This window comes from Amblyomma americanum, chromosome 6, assembly GCF_052857255.1.
Source record: "Amblyomma americanum isolate KBUSLIRL-KWMA chromosome 6, ASM5285725v1, whole genome shotgun sequence".
In the NCBI taxonomy this organism is placed as follows: Eukaryota; Metazoa; Arthropoda; class Arachnida; order Ixodida; family Ixodidae; genus Amblyomma; species Amblyomma americanum.
Genome location: NC_135502.1, coordinates 108,915,878 through 108,935,048, shown reverse-complemented (window position 1 = coordinate 108,935,048; position 19,171 = coordinate 108,915,878). Strand labels below are relative to the sequence as shown.

The 19,171-nt window shown below is 46.5% G+C and overlaps 1 protein-coding gene across 1 annotated transcript in view; it reads right to left on the bottom strand.

The window, feature by feature from the left end:
- Nucleotides 1-5,439: 5,439 nt before the first annotated feature.
- The window catches only part of Nrx-IV (neurexin-4), a 68,151-nt gene continuing 54,419 nt past the window's right edge, over nucleotides 5,440-19,171 (bottom strand). The window contains exons 21-23 of the mRNA XM_077627748.1: nucleotides 18,266-18,362; nucleotides 15,163-15,432; nucleotides 5,440-11,190 (exon numbers count right to left, since the gene is read on the bottom strand). Coding sequence (XP_077483874.1) covers nucleotides 11,000-11,190; nucleotides 15,163-15,432; nucleotides 18,266-18,362 — 558 coding nt within the window. The 3' untranslated portion in view covers nucleotides 5,440-10,999. The remainder of the gene's footprint in view (nucleotides 11,191-15,162; nucleotides 15,433-18,265; nucleotides 18,363-19,171) is intronic.

Below are 19,171 nucleotides of genomic sequence, written 5' to 3'. Positions count from 1 at the left end.
GTATAAACTAAAATATTCGCAAAAATTTCAGCGAACGGCCTTCCAATATGAGGCATCTGCCTCGTTCCTCGAGGATATGTAGACGCTTCATTTGAAGAAAGAACCTCCTATACGATGTGTCTCCTCTCCATGGTGTGAAGCTTGTCGCTCTGCTAAACAATTAAGCGGAGTCGGGCACCTGCAGAAGGCCACAGAAGCGTGGACAAGCAAATGAACGTGGTGGATGAAGACCTAGGATTATAGCTCGAAGCTTTTGTACATCATTCTTCAAGATGCAGACAACATCCACAGGAACAACAAGCATGTATGACTTGCAGTTCTCAGGTTACTATTAGATATACCTCCAAATTGCTGACCACTGCGGAAGCCTGAGCTGCAAGAGGATGTTTCGCGCTACGAACAGATCTTCAGACCCGTTGTGAGGGACGGCTGCAGCATGAAGCTTTAAGGAGGTCGGCACGTGGCACCGTACAGGGACAGTGATGTGGTCGCCGCTCCGTTGTTTTGGAAACTATATATATGCGAGCAACTACCCCGTTTTGTCCCGAGTGCCTTTTAACATCTCCACTACTAATATAATGAACGAACATTTTTGAAGTTGGGTACTGTCAACAAAACCATGCTAACACAATCGAGTCGACAAGGTGAGCAAGCATGCGACAACCAATTGTGCATAGCATGTGCACGAATGAAGTAAAAAAAAAGAAGCTCATTGCGTCTATTCCACCTTTTCTACTCATCTTTTTATCACCAATTTTAGAGTTTACGCCCGAAAATCACCAATTTCCTATAATGACATAAACGCCGAGAAACATCGACCGATTTTTCCCGGAAATAAGCACCTGAAAGTCCACGGCCTAACTCTACCCAATGCATCGGCATTGAAATTCCCTCACACACCCTGTGGATGTTTACGACGTCCACAGAACGTCCGAGGTAGTTTCAGTGCCCAATGGCTAGCGGTGTACTTGTGTCTCGGTGTGGTTTTTAGAGGCTACTCCAGACGTACAAACCAGGAGCAAGAATCTTCCTGTGCGGATCCGTAGTGCGGAGGAGAGCGTAGCGCCACCTAGGTCACGTGACCTATTGACCTCGCCATTGGACTGTGAGCAAACTGACCATCATGGCAGATGGCAGGCAAATTAATGATTGGCCGCGAGAGCTTGCTCGAAAAGAGCAACATGGGTCCCACAATCCCTAGCGGTGGCTGTGATAGGAACAGCCGCCTGCCAGTGCAGTGGGGCATCGCTTAACCGTTACGCCACTGCGCCAGGAATGGTACGAGGACCCACTACCATCTGCGAATGTTGAGTAGACAACGACCAATTCTGCATATATATATATATATATATATATATATATATATATATATATATATATATATATATATGGGCATTAACCCACTAAAGCTACCGCGTCATACCCTTAAGGCGGAGCTGATTAATTGTCCCCTCCAGTGAACACATGCTTTCGCACGTAGCAATGCTAAACCTCTACCACTTTTCTGACAAAGATGGCTTTGCGGCATAGTATACAGAGTTTATAACGAAGCACTATAAAGGATTCATAAAAATACTGTCTTGCCCGCACCATTGATGAATAGCAGCATATGTATGTATACAGACGTACAGGCGTTAGAAAACAAAGGAATCTTGCAAACTATTCAAAAAATATAAAATAAAAAGGTTAACTTTTAACTATACTGTCAGGCGACTCCATGGTTATAATGAGAGGTTTGCAGAGTCATAGCAGGTTTTATAATTGCGAAAGTGATTTTACGCTCGATGCCGTGGCGCAACAAATCCTCACTATATTCTGGCCTTCTCGGAGCGTCAAACCGAAACCGCGTACCTGCGGAGTGCATGTAGCCACATCTGCCAGGCACATTACATGCGTCCCTAACGTGACGTTCGCTATCCCAGTGCAGACCACTTGGGATAGACAGGGTCAGGTGAAACGTGCGCTGCTGAAGGACGTCTGCGGGTCATGGATGTGGTGGTGGTGGTGGTGAAAAACCTTTATTGAAGCGAAGGCCTAAAATAAAGAAAATTACGCAGCAGCATTGCGGCGGCCTTCAGGCTGCCGGGGTGTGGCTAAGCCCGGTTTTCGCCGGAATTGGTTTTTGGGGAAAGGAAATGGCGCAGTATCTGTCTCACATATATCGGCGGACACCTGAACCGCGCTGTAAGGGAAGGGATAAAGGAGGGAGTGAAAGAAGAAAGAGGTGCCATGGTGGAGGGCTCCAGAATAATTTCTACCACCCTGGGATCTTTAACGTGCACTGACATCGCACAGCACACGGGCACCTTACGTTTCGCTCCATCGAAACGCGGCCGCCGCGGCCAGGTTCGAACACGGGAACTCCGGATCAGTAGCCGAGCACCGAAATGACCAGAATTCGTTGCCCCACAGCGCCTAGCACAGTCGCGTATTCTAGATTCTGAAAACTGATTGATAAATGGTTAAGGCGCTCGGCTACTGAGCCGGGGGACCCGGGTTCAAACCTGGCTGCGGCGGACACGTTTCGATGGAGCGAAACGCAAAAGGCGCCTGTGTGCTGTGCGCCACCACACGCTGTCATTTGCTGGAGCCACGGCAGCCACGACGTCACGGGCACACTTCCGGTTGCCGTGAAAATCGTCTGCTCGTGCCGCCGCGCGACCCTCTCGGGCAAGCGCGGGCCAGGGCATTGCCTTCGCGCATATGATTTCAATTTTCCTCTGCCGCCTCCTTCCGTCGGGAGTTCCGGAGCCACTCGCACGGCTCTTCGTGGGCACGCATAGGGCTCGATGCCCATCACGGCCGTAAGAGCGAGCAGTCGCGCCTCGAGGTCCGGGTTTATTACTGCTAACTACAACTGACGACAAGCAAAGAAACCCGACGCGGGCCGCAATCCAGGAAGGCGGAGAGATACCGGAGAGATGCCGCCACGCCGCCGACGCTGCTGCTGGGGGGGCTAGGAGCGACAACCGGAAGTTGCAAAGCGAACGTCATCTGGTGACGTATTCAAAGGTGGGGCCCAGTCCCAGACCTGTTTTCTCTGGTCCGTGTACGAGTTGAGGGGGAGAGGAGGAGCGTAATTTTTAATCGTCTATATCTTCGTTGGTATTGATGCTAGCTTAAAAATTCTTGCGTTGGGGGGACGAGTGACGAAATGCCTATCTCTCGTCTGCTTTACGTAATCTCAATTAATTTATTGCATAGTCCTTCTAAAGATCCCAGAGTGGTTGAAATTATTCTGGAGCCCACCACCATGGCACCTCTTCCTTTCTTCTTTCACTCCCTCCTTTATCCCTTCCCTTACAGTGCGGTCCAGATGTCCACCGAGATTTGAGACAGGTAATGCGCCATTTCCTTTCCCCAAAAACCAATTTTCAATTTCGTGTTGGCGGTGTGCGCTTATATATTTTTTCTTATATTATTGCCCCGGGTTCGAACCCGACCGCGGCGGCTGCGTTTTTATGGAGGCAAAACGTTAAGGCGCCCGTGTGCTGTGCGATGTCAGTGCACGTTAAAGATCCCCAGGTGGTCGAAATTATTCCGGAGCCCTCCGCTGCGGCACCTCTTTCTTCCTTTCTTCTTTCACTGCCTCCTTTATCCCTTCCCTTACGACGCGGTTCAGGTGTCCAACGATATATGAGACAGATACTGCGCCATTTCCTTTCCCCAAAACCAATTATTATTATTATTAATTTCCCACCCAACACGCCGCGGTGGCTGAGTGGTTAGGGCGCTCGGCCACTGATCCGGAGTTCCCGGGTTCGATCCCGACCGCGGCGGCGGCCCAGGGAACGACGGGTGCGTCACGGAATCGCGACGAGTGATGTGTGTGACGGATGCGGTGCAGTGGAGACACCAGAACACCTGCTCCTTCACTGTGCCGCGTTCGCCGATGCTCGTCGCGATATGCTTGCGGCCTATAGGGCGCAGGGCATACTACCAGACTCCATCAAGACGCTATTGTGGCCGCAGGGCAGTGCGCGCACTCGTGAGCGAACTTTGGTGAGCCTCTGTGCATTCCTCGAACACACGGGCTTGACGTCCCGTCTGTTCTCCGTCAGGTATAGTTACACGCAGTGACCGAACGCTCCGCGAGTTCTACCTTGAACGATTAATAACTGGACGCCCCACTCCAGTTGTAGCCAACACAGTGCTGTGCGTGTGTTTTAATTCCTCTAAAATGAACTAATCATGCGCACAACCTGGACACATTTCTTATTGTGTAAATAGTTTGTATATATTACTTCTCCCCTATCCTCTATTCCTGTCCCCTCACCTCTTTCATTTAATTTCTCCATTCTGCCTGCTATCCTTTATTTCCGCTGCCCCAGCTCAGATGCTTCAGCATTGATGGCAGATGCCGGGGCTAGCAAAAATCTTTTCTTTCCTTTTTACTATTATTTTAATAAAAAACCACTACACCACCACCGCGCCGGCTGCGTTTTATGGAAGCGAAACGCTAAGGCGCCTGTGTGCGGTGCGATGTCAGTGCATGTTACAGATCCCCAGGAGGTCGAAATTATTCCGGAGCCCTCCACTATGGGCACCTTTGTTCTTTCACTCCCTCCTTACAGCGCAGTTCAGGTGTATATGAGACAGATACTGCGCCATTTCCTTTCCCGAAAAACCAATTATCACCCCAGAAAATGGATTAAAGTGGATTAGTAGGTCAGGCTAGTATAATCCCATATGGTAATCCAATGAAAGGTGCTCGAACATTCTATGTTAGGGCAATTCCATGTAAGGGCAATAGAACTGGTCCCAACCAGAGTTTTGGCGGGAAAATTGCAAGAACAACATGAGACTAACTGTAAAGCTAATTGATGATGGCATTGTAGCTTGCATGAATAAGACAACATGCAATTCAAGAATTGGCTTGGCATGCTCCGTCTGCAGTGCCTAGGTACTGAGTAAATGACCCAGGACATCTTCCTACCACTCAACCCAATTCATGATGGCATTGTAGCTTGCACCAATGAGGCAACATACAATACCAGAATTAGCTCAGCATGCTGATTTGAAGTACCTAAGCGCAAAGTAAATGACGCGTGACATCTTTCTATTTGCTCAACCAGATTCGTGATTTCATTGCACCAATGAGGCAACATGGCATACAAGAATCAGCTCAGCATGCAGAGTTGACTGTGCCCACGCACTGAAACGTGACGATCTTTCTACTGCTCAACCCAATTCATGGAATTGCCCCTTGTACCGATGAAGGAACATGCGATGTGAGAATTAGCTCAATGTTACATTTCATTTCATTGCATGCACAGTTGAAGTGCCTAAGCACAGAGTAAATGACACGTGACACCTTTCTATTGCTCAGTCCAATTCACGATGACATTGCACCAATGAGACAACATGCAATCCAAGAACTGGCTCAACATGCTGAGTTTGCAGTGCCTAAGCAATGAGTGAACGACGCGCAACATCTTTCCACAGCTGATTTTTTTTTATTTCCAGACCCAGTAAAAAGTGTGCATCATGGGGCCTGCTAGTGTATAAACAACACACACACACTAACACAGACACTTCATCTGGCATGGACGGATTCAAAATACTGGTTCTCTCGCAGTTAAAACAGCTGCTCAAAATGATATCCCCAGCTCGAACTGCCCATTTGTTGGCTGCAGTTGTAAAACACAAATGCCGCATATTTGTCATCTTGTCATACAACCTCATGGTTAGGAGCTATTAGTTTGCTGTACCTGCAATAACAGTGCAATATTTGTCACAATGGTTCACTGTACTCAGACTTTGCTGTTTCTACTGTATCCAACACAGGCCACCTGTCCTGTCAGACCACTCAAGACCAGTGGGTACTCGCTGCAAAAATTACTGCAAAGTTGTAAGATTGCAGCATAGTGAATACAAGTCAGCAGTTTCTGAGATGTTTCTTTCACATGCAGTGACAAAGAGGTTCTACTTAGGCGCAACATAAAAGTGTATTACAAGAATCAACAAATAACAAAAACAATATTGGTTCCATTGATTCTAGAGATAACAAGTGGAATGCTCAAAGGTTTAAGGTCTGTGATGCCTTTTTCACTAGTGGGTACACTGCACTGAATGGAAAAAGCGAGGGAATGCCATCTGCATACTTGCATAGCAATCAGCAGTTGAAAGCAGAAAAGCTGAACCACTGTGGAATACTGACGCACCCATAAATTGAACTTTAAAAGCACTCTTTCACAGGGCATTGCTCTGGAACACCCTTTGCACAGAAATGATTTTTAATTTTTGCTCTTCAGTCACACCCTAACGCACTGCTGATGGACCACAGCTGGCTTGAGTAACACTTCAACAAGCAGCAAATACATAAAAGAAAACATTCCACACCTCTGAATAATGCACACTGTATGGTGAATGCACGAAGTTTTGTGAAACTGCACATGATGACAATTAGTAAACCGGGACCACGGAGGAACACTATTTAGGAGTGGAAACTCCACTGTTTGCGGCGACCAGAAAAGGTCACAAGCCCGTGGGCCACTATCATGCTGGCGGCCTGGAAAGAAACTATCGCCGTTTCGGTTGTCGAGCGTGTTGCTCCCATTCGGCCGCGCGCGCCTTTGCTCACCTTCTCTTTGCAACACTTGTAACCGCTTTTGCAATTTGGACAAAACACTTGCGTACCATCTCAGTCTAGCAAATTCCAAAGGAGGCCGCACTGCGCGTAGCAGCGCTGTTAGTATTACGGCCCTCGAACAGACACCGACAAGAACTGTTGCTGTTTGACTTAAGGGCGCAGAAATACAACGTCACGGCGTGCCCGCTGAAGCAAACACCCCTGTCGTCTGCTTGCCGTCTGCTTGTCGTCTGTTTTGAGCGCGCGCCGGAGCCGCCTGCCTGGACGCTGCATTTTTTTTCTTTTTCGCTGCGGCTTCTACGATGGGCCGCATGGCGCCGCCACTGCATACGGCCCCGTCGGCGCATACAATTGTGACCTTATCTGCTCGCCTGCGCTCACTCGCTTCTGACGGGAGTTTCACCTCCTAAATAGTCTTGCTGCGTGACCGGGACACATAGCTCGTCACCTTTTCTGTGCCCGCTGTTTTTTAGGACAGCCAAGTTTCAGTTTTTCGTTAAAGGCCACTAAATGAAAAACTTCAAAGCAAAATTCAACTGTGTGCATGTGTGTGTATGCAAAGGGTAGGTGTATCACAGCTGGAAACAAAAGTTCAAAAAGAACTGACCACGAAGTGGTCTCCAGCAGATTGGCTTGCAGTGCCTGTCTACAGTTGTAGAATGTAGTGTGCAGGCAAATTCACTGACAGCTTTCAAGGTAAAATGATATGCATGTCTCTCCACGCTAACTGTGAAGGCCAAGCTGTAACAGGGGAGAAGCAGTTGGACCACACTACAGCACGCTCTAGTGAGGATAAGAATGCTGCATCAAGAAATTCACAGATTATGCATTCCACCCGATTTCTAGTAGCCTCTGATCTGGCGTTTGGCTGCAACACAACCATATAATGGAAAGGAGTACGTGAGAATGCAACTTCTGAGGCATATCACTTAATGCTACCAGTGAACACTTGCCTTACTGCATTTAGCGTGGCTTCCATTACAAGAAAAATAAACATTCATAACATGCACTATGTACAATTAAGGTGCTGTCACAGTCTCTTAAACTGATGGGCAACAGTGCAGGAAAGGAGGCAGCCAGTTTGAGCAAATTCTGCCACTTCTCTCAATGAGGGCAGACCCCTGACTGCACAGTCTCCTCCATTTGGCAGTGATCTTCACAGCAGGAAGTGCATACTTGACACCACCGGTATCCAGCTCCGCTAGGTGCAGATCTAGCAACTAACTCACCACAAGCTAGCAAGAAGAAAGGTAAAACTGTGTCCCTACAAACATGTCAAAACTATGCTGGATTTTCTGTGTCTTACTGCTAAAAGCAAGAATGAAATACATGCACGCCCACTAAATAGTCACACTTGTACTCTGGCTATAAGAAGCCGTGAAAACAAATACACTGGGACATAAAGGAGTACTGTTGCTGGGCGCACCTGTCCTAAGCGAAGGCCTGGAAGGACAGCACACATAATGTGCAAAGGGGAAAAATAAAAAAGTGCTAAGCACTACTTGTAATATGCACAACACACTTATCTCACCAAAAAAAACAATACAGCTGCCAGCATTATCGCAATGTTGATGTTAGAATTCATGAACATGTCTATTTTTCATCAACAAAATGACAGATCCTTCTTTCTCCAGCACTCTAAAGAGAATCACAATGCAAAGCTGGTGACCAGCCTGACACCCACACATAATGCTAGCATAAAGAAATCATATTAAAATTTAGTCGCTCTCAAGAACTAGCCCAGTCCGAGACTGGCACCAGCATGCTACGGACTTAATCTGTGCCTTTCACCATGGTGGACATAGCAACATCAATATCACAGAGCTCTGAGATTCGCACATGGATGTTTCAATAAATGAAGCAAGGAAAAAAAAAAAGGCTCAGATCGTTAAGTAAAATAAATATTAGAAGGCAGTTATAATTCATTAAAATACAGCTGTAAAAACCATCCTCACAGCTCACCCATAACGCCACAGTCAGTTTAAAAAGCATAATGGACGTCAAGGTACAGAATCTGTAGAAAGCCACACCTGACCGGACAGAGCTCCAGGAACACCGCCCGGCGGCCCCAAATCTTTATCTTCTTCCTTCGCGCGCTCCCCACGCCTCTTCTTCTGCCCAGGGCACTTGGTTGGCTTATGCCGTGCCCTGGGCGCTTATTCCCGTAGCAATATACAGGGGTTGGTTATATTCTGTGCATTTCTCTATCACCTGATTGATAGTGTGAGTATGATCTATTGTGGAATATCCTTTACGAAAGCCTGCCTGATCATTTGGTTGATTAAAGTCTAAGGCTGCCCTGACTCTATTAGCGATTACCTTAGTAAATACCTTGTAGGCAACGGACAGTAAGCTGATCAGTCTGTAATTTTTCAAGTCCTTGGCATCTCCTTTCTTATGAATTAAGATTATATTTGCGTTCTTCCAAGCTTCTGGTACTGTCGAGGTCATAAGGCATTGCGTATACAGGGTGGCTAGTTTTTCTAGCAGAATCTCCCCTCTGTTTTTCAACAGGTCTGCTGTTACCTGATCCTCACCGGATGCTTTTCCCCTTTGCATTGTTCCTAAGGATTTCTTTATTTTCTCCTTCGTTACGGGCGGGATGACGGATTGCTGTGTGCTACTGTCTCTATCATTAATGTTCTGATTACACTGGCTACTGTATAGATTTGTGTAGAACTCTTCGGCTACTTTAAATATCTTATCCATATTGCTAATGACAATGCCCTCCATGTCTCTTAACGCATACATCTGGTTTTTACCTAAGCCTAATTTCCCCTTCACTGCTTTTTTTTTTCTTTACAGTCCCCAAAATTTGAAATGTTTGACTGAGCCAAACAAGACCGGCACAGTTCCACAGTTTAGTTCTTTCTGAATTCAACGGTATGCGAGTAATTGAAATCGCACCACAAAAACATAATGAAATCTTCCCTGAGGCTAGTCACGGCAAAAAAAACTAAGCTGAGAAAATACCATTTGAATAGCGTGCCAGTCAACTGGAGCTCGTTGTAGAGTCCTCAAAAAACAGCGGAATGCGGACGTTCCAGAAATATTTCACTGTAGTGAGTAATACCAGGTAGTGGGCCCAGCTTTCAAACAAGACCAAGATGGTGGCCGTCAGTGAAAAAAATATGCCATTTTTGCAAAATAGAAAATTTTGCCTTTTTTATCATTTCAAGACCCGCATTCCCGCTTTGGTGTTAATTTAGTGCCAGATGAAACATAAGTGCTGCGTCAGAGACTGCAGATCAAATAGACAAATATACACATCTTCACAGTGCCAGTGCTTAGCACTGCAGTGGAATGTCTGAATTGTTGTGAACTTTTCTCTGACACAAGTGTAAACGACATAGGGCAATGTTTAGTGGCTCTAATTGGCTCAGCAAGAATGTTTACAAGTGTTTCACTCAGCACATCATGCAGCTAAAGAAAAAAAAAGGATAAAATGATAAGGATAAGGTTTCAAGGATAAAAGGAATTTTCCCAAAGGTACAGCTTCATGTAAAAGTTAAGCCTCCTGAGGAATGCAACAAGGCTGTATTAGAAAAAAAAGCTCACAACGTCCGATGTCCAGACGTACAAAAAAAGAGCTCTAGCATAAACTCCACATTCTTCACCATTTTGTGGCTATGGTCCTCTTGTACTCACATTCACTCAACAATATACGCAAACACGCCAAAGTAATGGGGTCTCAAAGTGCACACTACACATCACACACACAAGAACCATGTTTTTAGATAGCACCTGCACAGTATGTTATAAAGAATGACTTCTCACAATTCCTTACCAGGGTTTAACCCAAAATTAGGTCAAAAACAACCTGCCAACAATTCTAACATTGCAGTTAAAGGCATGCCCCTGATGTTTAACAGTGCCTGAATGACTCAACATAGCCAGGCAGAACCTGCAAGTGTCCAACAAGAAAAAGAACTGCAGTTTTCACCAGGACCTACAGTGAAGTTTTGGTGCACATTGCACTATCCTGTGCACCACAGAAACGTCACCTAGAGGACAGCCTACACAACCTTAGGGCCATTACCACTCCAAAAACAGTTGGAAATGGAATGTCGGCATTCCCAATTAAAAGTGCCATTAACAGTATGTGCATGACAGACCAGAAATCTGCCACACACTGGTGTCGACCATCACTGGCGTTTTCCTAACCCGTGTAAATACCGAGGATTCAAGGGTACTCGAGCCTTTCATCTCCACTGGAAAGCAGCTGCTGTTGTCAGGAGTTGGACTCACGACCTTGTGGGCAGAGAAGCCTTTGCTTTGCATGGGAGAACCAGTCCTGGGAATGTGTAAAAAGAGGCAGCTCCCCGTCAGGGTGCAAGATGCTGCCACCGGGCACTGTTGTCGTTTGGTAGTGGAAGTGGTGACACAAACACGCCGAACACTGACACGTCATATGAACCATTCACGCTTCTTGGCAACATCATGGCCTCTGACACCGTGCACCACGGCAGTGTCAGCATCGGGTGCATCCTTGGCACCGGTGTCCTCGTAGGTGAGGTATTCGCCCTTGTGGCGGGACACATAACGGCCCAAGATGATGGCCATCAGCACAATGGCCGCTAGGATCACGGCCAGCACGCCTGCAAAAGAGTGATCAAAAGAGGCCATTATATTCCTCATGCAAGCTTCAAAATGACACACAATGTGTACCAAGTACTTCACAGAACAGTAATAAATCTCAGTTGAAATGGCTGGCCGCAATGACCACACTAGTGTTGAGATAGACAAATTAATGTGTGACAAACAAGAAAAAAAAATGAAGCTGAAAATCCTAGAACCTCCCCAAGCCATTCTGACCAACACTTCCTAGATAAGCATTATGTTTAGGTATGTGCGAATATTCAATAATTTAGAATATTCAGTCGACCAGTAAAGTATTCGATATTCGATTCGAACTGAATGTTTGGTATTCGAAATTTCAAAGTATTCGTCCCAAGCGAATGTTTCTTAACTCTTGCTTCGTACTCCAGGATCGCAACACGGCACGCGTGCAACCAAAGCCGTGACTCCGCGCCGCGTGCCTGCGCTTCCAAGCGCATGCTGGAGCCGGTTTGTGCATGCTCACGGCAACAAACATGAGCAGGTGGAGGTGCGGTGTCCAGATCTCTACCTGCCAGGTGTGTGCGGGTGCGTACGTGCCCTAACCGGCACAGCGGCATGCATCAACAGAGAGATTTAGCATAGCATGATCAACTGTCACGCATAGTCGTGCAACGACGCAATCGCAATTAAGACTAGCACTCAGGGGCCTTGTAGGTAGGTCTCACACCCCACAAATATTTCGGCTCTGCATGTAAGCCAACTCCCCAATTTCCAATGGCCACTTTAGCAGGACATCAACACAGCTTCAATAAGTGTGATAAAGTGCAATGTATTCTCTCTCCTTTCCATGTAATGCCTTGTGTGTTCGAAAAATATAGCATTTTTAAACGCCTATCGTGCCGTTCAACTTTTCTCTGTGTACTAGAACTAATGGAAATATTCGTTTCGAACCAAAGAACCACTATTTGCACATGCTTAATTATGTTAACACAGTAAAAGCTCATTAATTCAAACTCGAAGGGGACCGGAAAATTGTTCCAATTAAGCGAAGTTCGGATTATCGAATGGGCGCTAGAATAAGTGCTCATTGCGCCCCACCGTGCAGGCAGAATACGAAGCAGTCACATCTAGACCCGTTATCGCAAGCTAGGCGCTACTGCACATTTATGACAGCTGATTCTTAGAATTAAATTCATGCCGTTTTAATGGCAAATAAAATAAATTGATCAGCCAGTTATGCACCAGAAACAAGTACAGTGAAAGCTCGTTAATTCACAACTCGTTAATTCGAAATTTTGCATAATTCGAAATAGTCATCGTGGTCCGGTCCGCAGTGCATACAAGTCTATGCGCGTAACAGCTCGTTAATTCACTCAAAAATTGGCGCCGCCACCCATAATTCGAACTGCGCGCCGCCAAGCGCCGCTGTTGAAAACCATCGTTTGAAGCTTTCACGGCAGAACGATAGATGGCAAAACCATCGGCGAGCCGCTAGGGTGCTGGAACAAGTACTAACCAGTCTTTCCTGCCGCGACTGCTTCGAGGAACGATGTTTTAGTGTTTTAGCCCTGGTATTGCACGCCGCTTGCTGTGAGCTTGTGTCCGCGAGATGTGTTCACGTGGGAAATACTGCGCCAGGACGGTGAAGGAGAAAGTAGCGATTTTACGCGAGGTGGACGAACGGAAGGCCAGCAAAGTGGAAATCGCGAAAAAGCACGGGATTCCACCAAGCACGTTGTCGACCTACGTCCGAAATAGGAAGGCCATCGAGTATGCCTACGAAGCCGAAGATTTCGTCAGCAACAGAAAAAGGCTCCGCACATTTTGGTGTGTGCATGGGAGCAGGTCACGCCGTCCACAAGTGCAAACTGCTTCCACCACTGTGGCTTTGCTGCCGGAAGTATGGAAGAAAGTGGCGACGATGGGAGTCCAGAGCCTCTGCCTGCGGCTGTGCGTGCTGTGCTGCAGGATGTTAGTTTTGATGATCACGTTGAAGTAGACAGCGATGCAGCAGTGTGTGGTGCCCGAAGTGATGAGGACATTGTCGCTGAAATTGTTGGGGAGCAATCTGTCCCAGAAGAGGCAGAAGACGAGGACAACGATGAGGAACAAGCACCTGTGCGTCCGTCCGCGGCAGAAGTTATGGGAGCGCTGAATGTCGCGCGCCTTTTCTTCAGCTTCGAAGAGGGGGAAAAAGACTCCCTGCATCGCATTCGCGCGCTAGAAGACCAAGTGACTACGGTAGCCCTCAAAGAGAAGAAGCAGAAGATGATAACAGATTGTTTTGCTAAATAAGTGTTTTTCGTGCCCTCCGGGCATCAAACGCATCCATTTTTGCTCACTTTCATTAGTTCGAATTTTGGTTAATTCGAACTGGCCTGGCGGCCCCATGGAATTCGAATTAACGAGCTTTTACTGTACTGGAATGCATTCGCGTGAGCAGCGAGCTTTAGTGCTGGAATATAGGACGCTATTTATGCTCCAAAACATGTTTATTTACGAGGACGGGTTGTCAAAATTAAAAGTAATCAGTGATGTGCATTTGCTTGCGTTTCTTCTGCCGAGACTCCATCAGCATCATCTGCAGCTTGCCCAAGAGCTCCAGCGCAACGTCAGAGTTCTCATTGGCAGAGAAGTAGCATGCTGCAACAACGAGCGCCTACACTACTTCACATGCGCTTGGCGGAGGCATAGGCTCGTCGCCGCAGTCGGACTCATCACTGTCAGCTGTACTCACTGCACGTGAGCCCTGTGGTGTCTGCTGGCAGCATGCAGCCTCAATTATATCGGCATCACTCAAGGGCTCCAACGTCCCACACTGCTGTCCACACAGCTCGCGGCACCAATAAAAAGCATGACGGCGTCGCCCCTAACCAACATACTGCACTCTGTACATCACGTGATCACGACCCAGCGATCGCGGCACAACGAGCCGCATGGGCGAGTGCTCCAGCAGCGAAAACCTGCTTTGACATGCACCGGAGCGAAGGCTCCGCCAGCCTCGTGTGCTCGTTTTTTTTCTTTTTAAAATTTTTATTGTTTTACATCTCTAGTAAATTTTCAGCGCACTGTACGCACTAAGGGTCAACTTCTATCTACGAGGCGTGGTGTAAGCCAGGGGCACCTAGTTCGAATTAACCGTAGCGGATGCCGACTTTCTGAATTTCGAATTTTGGAAGTTTCCCCCATTGAAATACACAGGGCTGTGCCGGGACCTGGGTGTCAGTTCGAATTAACGGAGTTCAAATTACCGAATTTTTAATGCATGCCTGAATGTGGCTGTATAGACTACACAAGCTCTATGAAATTGTACGTATCAGCATATACAATGACATTAATGTAGCTAGTTAGAAAGACCACCAGCTACTGGGATAAGCAGTAACATTGTCAGACGCACAATTCAAGATAAATGCAACATTCCACATTCTTTACTGCAGCACATGTCTTTCTGAATTATGTCATTGTGCACCAGGTGAACCTCCACCACGGAATCAACATGAAAGCGGTACGATGCCATGCAGTGTACCTGCTGCTCTTATACCGACCTGAGCCGACATGCGCCCAGTATACCATACGTTGTGAACAATAAGGAAACTGGGAATGAGGGTTCCATGCAATAAATAAGAAAGGAGTAGTGAGTCAGAGATGTAAATGACACTGTATTCCTGAAGCTGCATTGAGGAGTAGAGCTCACTGAGAAGTTCAGGTGAGCATGCCAAAGCACTGCTCAACAGCTGAAAGGTTCTGCCCACTGTCTTCCAGTAATTCTAAGATATGCTTTTCATAAAACTCTCTTCACTCACTGGTCACCTGTTCTTGAGTGAACAAAGACAAAATGAACCACTTTTTGCTAACAGCCTTTTTTTTTTTTTTCTATGTGTGCTCCACAAGCATCATTGTGCTTGTTTAAATGACATGTGATAATCAGTGATCTCTAGCAGTTTCAACCACTTGGAAAAGCACAATCTTTATGGGGGAACCAGACGGAAGCATAGTACAGAGTAACTCACCCCCCAATATGGCAGAGTCAACATATGTCGAGACTGGCCATGGCTCTCGGTAGACGCCTGGTGGCAATGTAGGTGGTGGACGAGTCTCATCCTCCGGGGGTGCGTATGTAACCGGCTCGATGCCACATGTGTCTTCACGCACGGCCCCCTCGGGGTAGGCATGCACGTTGCTGCGCCGGCTCTCCTGGAAGTAGCGCCTCAGCGGCATGTGGTCGTCAAACTGCACCCGTGAGATGCAGCCCACGAAGCCTTCACCAGTGCCCATCGACTCTGCAGGAAAAAAAACCGAAGGCAGTGAAACAGGAGGACAGGAATGCAAAGGACTGACTCCTGGAAGTGTGTCCAGCCATTCAGAAGTGCAAGCGTGTCCAGCCATCCCACGCACACAGTGGCTAACACTATGAATGTAAACACTTCTGTGCTGGTGTGCCTGCGCACTGCGAACTATTCCATGCTCAACAAATGCGCACAGGCACAGTGCGAAAGCGCCTGCCTGCTGGCCGTCTCAGCACATCTCAGGGTAAGACAATCGTGGTGGCTGCGATGCTATTTTTCAGTGTCTTACAGTCAAACCTCGTTATAACGATTAATTAAGAATTATTGACTATACCGAACTATTACTAAATATTTTGAACAAACACATGCATTTCTTACTCTATATATCGAACGTAGTTTTCCAAAAAATGGACATATCAAACTGCCGAGTGCAGAGCTGTGCCAGCTCGGATGGCAGGTAGCAGGCTTTGCTTTACTATACGGGTGACTAGTGGTGGTGCGGCAAACGTTTGGGGCTTGCTTCACGCTTTTTCCTGCATTTGCCAACTGCCACACAGATGATATAGCAGCGAGAAGAACTGGTCGTCAGGCATTCGGCACCCGTCTGCATCTCTCGCACCTGTCGATAGTGCTCCAGAACCAGCGACATGGTCGGTTGTTGCAGCTTTCCAGTAGCCATCCTCTGCTCACATCAACTGTCACGGAGCGAAGGTGGTGAAAACTGTGAGAGCTTCCATCCTGCCATCCAATTTTTACCCAACACCACTGTAATGCGAAGAAGCTGCCTTACGTGGCGTCTTGACCTGGCACTGCCGCATGCTGTGGTGCTGCACGGGGAAGCCAACCAAACTGGCGTTTGCCATTTGGTAATGCAATTGCCTCTCTGCAATTGCTGCAAGCAGCTTCGAAACTGTGTTAAAACTAATAAATTTCACTTTTCAGTGTGAGCCTTTGGCGAAATTTTATATCATGAATTTCGGCTATATCAAACTATTTTATGACTTTTACCTATTTCACGTACATCACTCTCCATCCCTGTTCTCTCTCTGTACCTTCCCCTCTTATTTTCTCCTCCCTGTCCACTCATTGTCCCTTTCATTACGCTGGCTGCAGCTCAGATGCTTCTAGTTACGATGGCAGTCACCGCGGCCAGCAAAAACCTTCTTTCCTTTTGTATTTCATTTCATTAAAGCTGCGAGCTGGGCGAGTTGGTATTGATTCATATTTGAACAGCGCAATAAAACAACGGGACATAACGAAGAAAGGACACAAGCGCTGACTCGCGACTAGATTTTCAATTCACATCAAAGCATCTTAAATACTAAGTACGCCAAACACAAACATGAGGGAAAAACCAAAAGAAAACACGAAAGCTACTAATCATGCCCACAATGGTGATGAGCGGCACGAGCGCGAGACTACACATCTTGGCCAGATAAGAACATCATCTCTTTATCAGTTAGTGTGACAGAAGGATCACTAATGCAGCTATCAGGTTCCAAGCGGATGTGAAAAGCATCCAAAATTTTCCGCGTTAGGCTGCCATTATGTTTTCCTAGGATGACGATGTTAGACAACAGAGGGGTGCAAGTACCTTCTCTCCAGTGACGGGCAAGGTTACAAGAAGACCGATTATCTCGGGCTGTAGGTAAGTGCCGGCTGTGTTCATGTTTCAAAGGCATTACAAAATCCCTAATGTTTTCGCGGAGCTCCACTGACTCGAAAGTACTTCAGCCAAATGTCATTCAAAAATTTGTGTAGCAACGCAAGGCAACAGTCAAGCCAAATGGCATTCGGTTGGAAGGAATTCCAAATGCTCGTGTACCCGTGTAGCAGGGGTATTACTTGTCTCGGATCGTGATGGTTTTTGTAGTTAATAGTACGTGTTCAGATGTGGAAATAAAGATCTGAAAATTAACTTGGAATAGATTTGCAAAAAAATTGTACTCTTTAAGTATTTACGCGAAACAAATTAATTTCTCAAAGATGCTGCAACATCCTTCGCTACTGCCATCATTTACAAATAACACTTCTTTTTGCCGTGTGACAGCGTGCACTGAAAGTGTCACTAATTTGCCCACGTGACAGGGGCATTACTCGGCATGAAAGCACTCTAGGCACAAGTTTGGTTCGTGATCACACTATGCCGGGCACTTTTTTTGTGCCTGAAGTAATTTACCTTACAGTGATGGTAGCTGGGCAGAGCCAGTGTGCACTGCTGCGAACTACTGCTTGAAGTTGGACATTAAAGGCCAATTAGCTGCAGTGATAACTTGCCGCCGGGAAACTATAGTTGGGAAGTATAACGGAATGTAATAGAGACACCTTCACTAATTTTCTTTTTTCTTTTCCCCTCATGTAAGCATGCTTTCAGCTTGTGTTAAAAAATAGACGAATAATCTTCTTCACACAGTTTTCAGAAAACAAAAACTGAGCGATGCACTGCGTGCACCTGCACTAAAAGGTATATTCTACACATCTGGATGGCCAACTCAGCTGGTGCGAAAAGTTTTTCACATAAACTGTCAGCCTATAAGCTGGTTCCTGGAGGAAGGTCTGTGGCATGCTGTACGCAACTAGCAAAAGAAAAAGTACCGAGAAAGTGGAGGCTAAAATAAGCCACGGAATTTGCAACTGGCAACGCGCTGAACTCGATGTCTCATGCCCACACAGATCAGGAGCAACTGCCCAATACTGATGCTCAAAAACTCCACGCAGAAACTGGTTTAAAACCTTTGTGTTTTTTGTGTGGAGGAATTGAATGGCATAAAATGAAATGCAAAATAAATCATCTTGGGCAAGCTGTGGAAGTAGGCCAGCATCTCACCATTTCGTCCCACGTAGATACTGAGCAGGTCATTGAATTGTGCATCAGCCTTGCCTCGAATGTTGAAAGTGTGCACCTGGGGCTCATAGTTATCCACCTGAGGAAGACAGATGAGTGAACAGGTGAATACAAGAGAAAGCCATAACATGAATAGAAACTGAAGTCTTTTCCTTGGTTTTTACGCTGCAAAAGTGCAAATCCATGGGGTTTCACACACGCATCCATTTTGCAAATTTCTGGCAATAAACAGTAGTTAGAGTGCAGCTATTTAACAAGTTTGCTGCATCGTGAGTTACCAATGGGTCATGCCATTTTTTTATGTTGCGCGGCTACAAAAACTGAGTCTCACGATGATGCCATGGGACAGATTTTATGGTGAGGTCCTCCTCCTTAGACCTCACAACAAAATCTGACCCATGGCTTCATTATATGGCTATTTTACACGATTCACGCTGCAGCTGTTTGGATTTTGGTACCGGTGATGTAAGAGGCAGTGCAAACAAGCGTAGGAAGGAAATGACGAGAGTATGACTCCGGCAAAAATAGCTAATATTATCAGTTACAAGCGGAATGTGGGAAATGGCAAAATTCACGATTTTGATAGCTGGTTTTTACTCACCAGTTTTTTTTTTTTAAGATCACGAATTTTTCAGACTGATTATTTGGACCATTTTCCGGGTCCACCCGAGTGTGAAAAACCAGTCAGTGACTGTATTGGGTGTGTCATGTTATGTGGAGTCTAACTCCCTAAAGCTACGCATGGGCTCTGAGGCATGCCATAATGGTGGTGTGATGAAAGTAGCGCGAAAGACCAGGACAACAGGAAGAAGTATGACAGCACTCACGTCATGTCACACTTCTTCCTGCTGTAATGATCTGTCTGTTGCTTTCATTATGACGATGATT